This window comes from Penaeus monodon, chromosome 29 (assembly GCF_015228065.2).
Source record: "Penaeus monodon isolate SGIC_2016 chromosome 29, NSTDA_Pmon_1, whole genome shotgun sequence".
Lineage (NCBI taxonomy): Eukaryota > Metazoa > Arthropoda > Malacostraca > Decapoda > Penaeidae > Penaeus > Penaeus monodon.
In genome coordinates, this window is record NC_051414.1 from 7557686 (window position 1) to 7560553 (window position 2868).

General features: G+C 57.8%; 1 protein-coding gene across 1 annotated transcript in view; it reads left to right on the forward strand.

Annotated features, from left to right (window-relative positions):
* LOC119591711 (cell wall protein DAN4-like) overlaps positions 1-2868 on the forward strand; it is a 26184-nt gene that overhangs the window by 3977 nt on the left and 19339 nt on the right. Inside the window, exons 3-4 of the mRNA XM_037940459.1 lie at positions 1196-1343; positions 2205-2710. Of these exons, the coding sequence (XP_037796387.1) occupies positions 1196-1343; positions 2205-2710 (654 nt within the window). The remainder of the gene's footprint in view (positions 1-1195; positions 1344-2204; positions 2711-2868) is intronic.

The window sequence follows — 2868 nt, forward strand, 5'->3', positions numbered from 1 at the left end:
GCAAAATAATTTTCCTGCCCCCTAAGTAGAAGAAACATTATAAGTAGTTGAAAAGAATAAAAGCATAAATTGGTGTTCAATCTATCGATTAATCGAAAACATAGATTACATATTCAGACTGAATTTTAACGCGACAACATGTAAATATCCTTCAAGATACTAAACTTTCTCTCAATCCTTTACCATAAATTCACACTAAAAGAAAACTTTTATCATAAAAAAGTATGTTCACTGTGAAGTAAATTTATTAAATTGATCAGGATTTGATCCAACATCGCCTCCACCACCTCCACCTCCTCCTCCACCGCCTCCCGCCACCTCCACCTCATCCTCAGCAACAGCTACAACACCGCCTCCACCAACATCCTCCTCCTTTAGCAACAGCTCCAACACCGCCCCGCCACCTCCACCTCCTCCTCCAGCCAACAGTCCAACACGCCTCCGCCACCTCCACTCCTCCTCCAGCAACAGCTCCCAACACACCGCGTCACCTCCTTCCTCCACCCCGCCTCCGCCCCCGCCACCTCCTCCTCCAGCAACAGTCCAACACGCCTCCGCCAAAACAGCTCCACACCGCCTCCGCCACCTCCACCTCCTCCTCAGCACACAGCTCCAACACCGCCTCCACCTCTCCTCCACCAACGCCTCCGCCACTCCACCTCCCTCCTCCAGCAAACGCCTCCAACACCGCCTCCACCACCTCCACTCCTCCTCCAGCAACAGATCCAACACCGCCTCCGCAACCTCCACCTCTCCTCCAGCAACAGCTCCAAACAACCGCCTCCACCACCTCCCACCTCTCCTCCAGCAAACAGCCCAACACCGCCTCCGCCACCTCCTCATCCTTTAGCAACGCTCCAAAACCGCCTCCGCCCGCCGCCACCTCCTCTCAGCAGACAGCTCAACACCGCCTCCCGCCACCTCCACCTCCTCCTCCAGCAACAGCTCCACACCGCTCCACCACCTCCACCCCTCCTCCAGCAACAGCTACAACACAGCCTCCACCACTCCACTCCTCCTCAAGCAACAGCTCCAACACCGCCTCCGACCACCTCCACCTCCTCCTCCAGCAACAGCTCAACACGCCTCGCCACCTCCACTCCTCCTCCAGCAAACAGCTCCAACACCGCCTCGCCACCTCCACATCCTCCTCCAGCAACAGCTCCAACACCGCCACCTCCACCTCCTCCTCCAGCCAAGCTTCCAACACGCCTCCGCCACCTCCACCTCCTCCTCCAAGCAAACCAGCTCCACACAGCCTCCGCCACCTACACATTCCTCCTCCAGAAACAGCTCCAACACCGCCTCCACCACCTCCACCTCCAGCAAGAGCTCCCAACACCGCCTCCACTCCTCCTCACCACCGCCTCCGCCACCTCCTCCTTCCTCCTCCAGCAACAGCCCAACACCGCCTCCGCCACCTCCCCTCCCCTCCAGCAACAGCTCCAACACAGTCTCCGCCACCTCACCTCCCTTCCTCCAGCCAACAGCTCCCAACACGCCTCCGCCCACCTCCACCTCCTCCTCCAGCAACACTCCAACACCGCCACCTCCACCTCCCTCCTCCAGCAACAGCTCCAACACCGCCTTCACACACCACCTCCTCCTCCGCAAACCAGCTCCAACACCGCCACCTCCACCTCCTCCTCCAGCAACAGCTTCCAACACCGCCTCCACCACCCTCCTCTCCAGCACAGCTCCAACACCCCGCCTACCCCCCCCCCCCCCTTCCGCCTTTCCCCCCGCCACTCCTCCTCAGCAAAACGGCTCCCAACACCGCCTCCACCATCCAACCTCCTCCTCCAGCAAACAGCTCCAACACCGCTCTCCACCATCTCCACCTCCTCCTACAGCAACAGCTCCAACACCGCTCCACCATCTACACCTCCTCCTCCAGCAACAGCTCCAACACCGCCTCCACCATCTCCACCTCCTCCTCCAGCAACAGCTCCAACACCGCCTCCACCACCTCCACCTCCACCTCCAGCAACAGCTCCACCACCTCCTCCTCCAGCAACAGCTCCACCACCTCCTCCTCCAGCAACAGCTTCCAACACCGCCCTGCACCATTTTTTCTAACCTCCTCCTCAGCAACAGCTCCAACACGCTCCACCATCTCCACCTCCTCTCCCAAGCAACAAAACAAAAAAAAAGGCTTTTTTTTTCCCCAACACCGCCCTCACCACCTCCAACTCCACCTCCAGAGCAAACAGCTCCAACACACCTCCACCTCACTCCTCCAGCAACAGCTCCAAACACCGCCTCCACCCATCTCCACCCCTCTCCAGCAACAGCTCCAACACCGCCTTCCACCATTCTCCACCTCCTCCTCCAGCAAACAGCTCCAACCACGCCTCCACCATCTCCACCTCCTCCTTCCAGCAACAGCTTCCAACACCAGCCTTCCACCACCTCCACTCTCCTCCAGCAACAGCTCCAAACCGCCTCCCAACCATACCTCCACTCCTCCTCCAGCAACAGCTCCAACACCGCCTCCACATCTTCCACTCCTACTCCAGCAACAGCTCCAAACAACCGCCTCACCCACTCCACCTCCAACCTCCAGCCACAGGCTACAACACCACTCCACACCCTCCACCTCCTCCTCCAGCAACAGCTCCAACACACGGCCTACCATCCTCCATCCTCCTACAGCAGCAAGAGCTCCTCCACCTCCTCCTCCAGCAACAGCTCCACCACCTCCTCCTCCAGCAACAGCTCCACCACCTCCTCCTCAGCAAGAGCTCCAACACCGCCTCCTAATTATAGTTTTACCAAATTGGTGAACATCGATACGTGATGGTGCATTCAATGATTAAATATTTATTTTGCTAATTAATATCATTTATCTGGGCCAAATTACTTAAG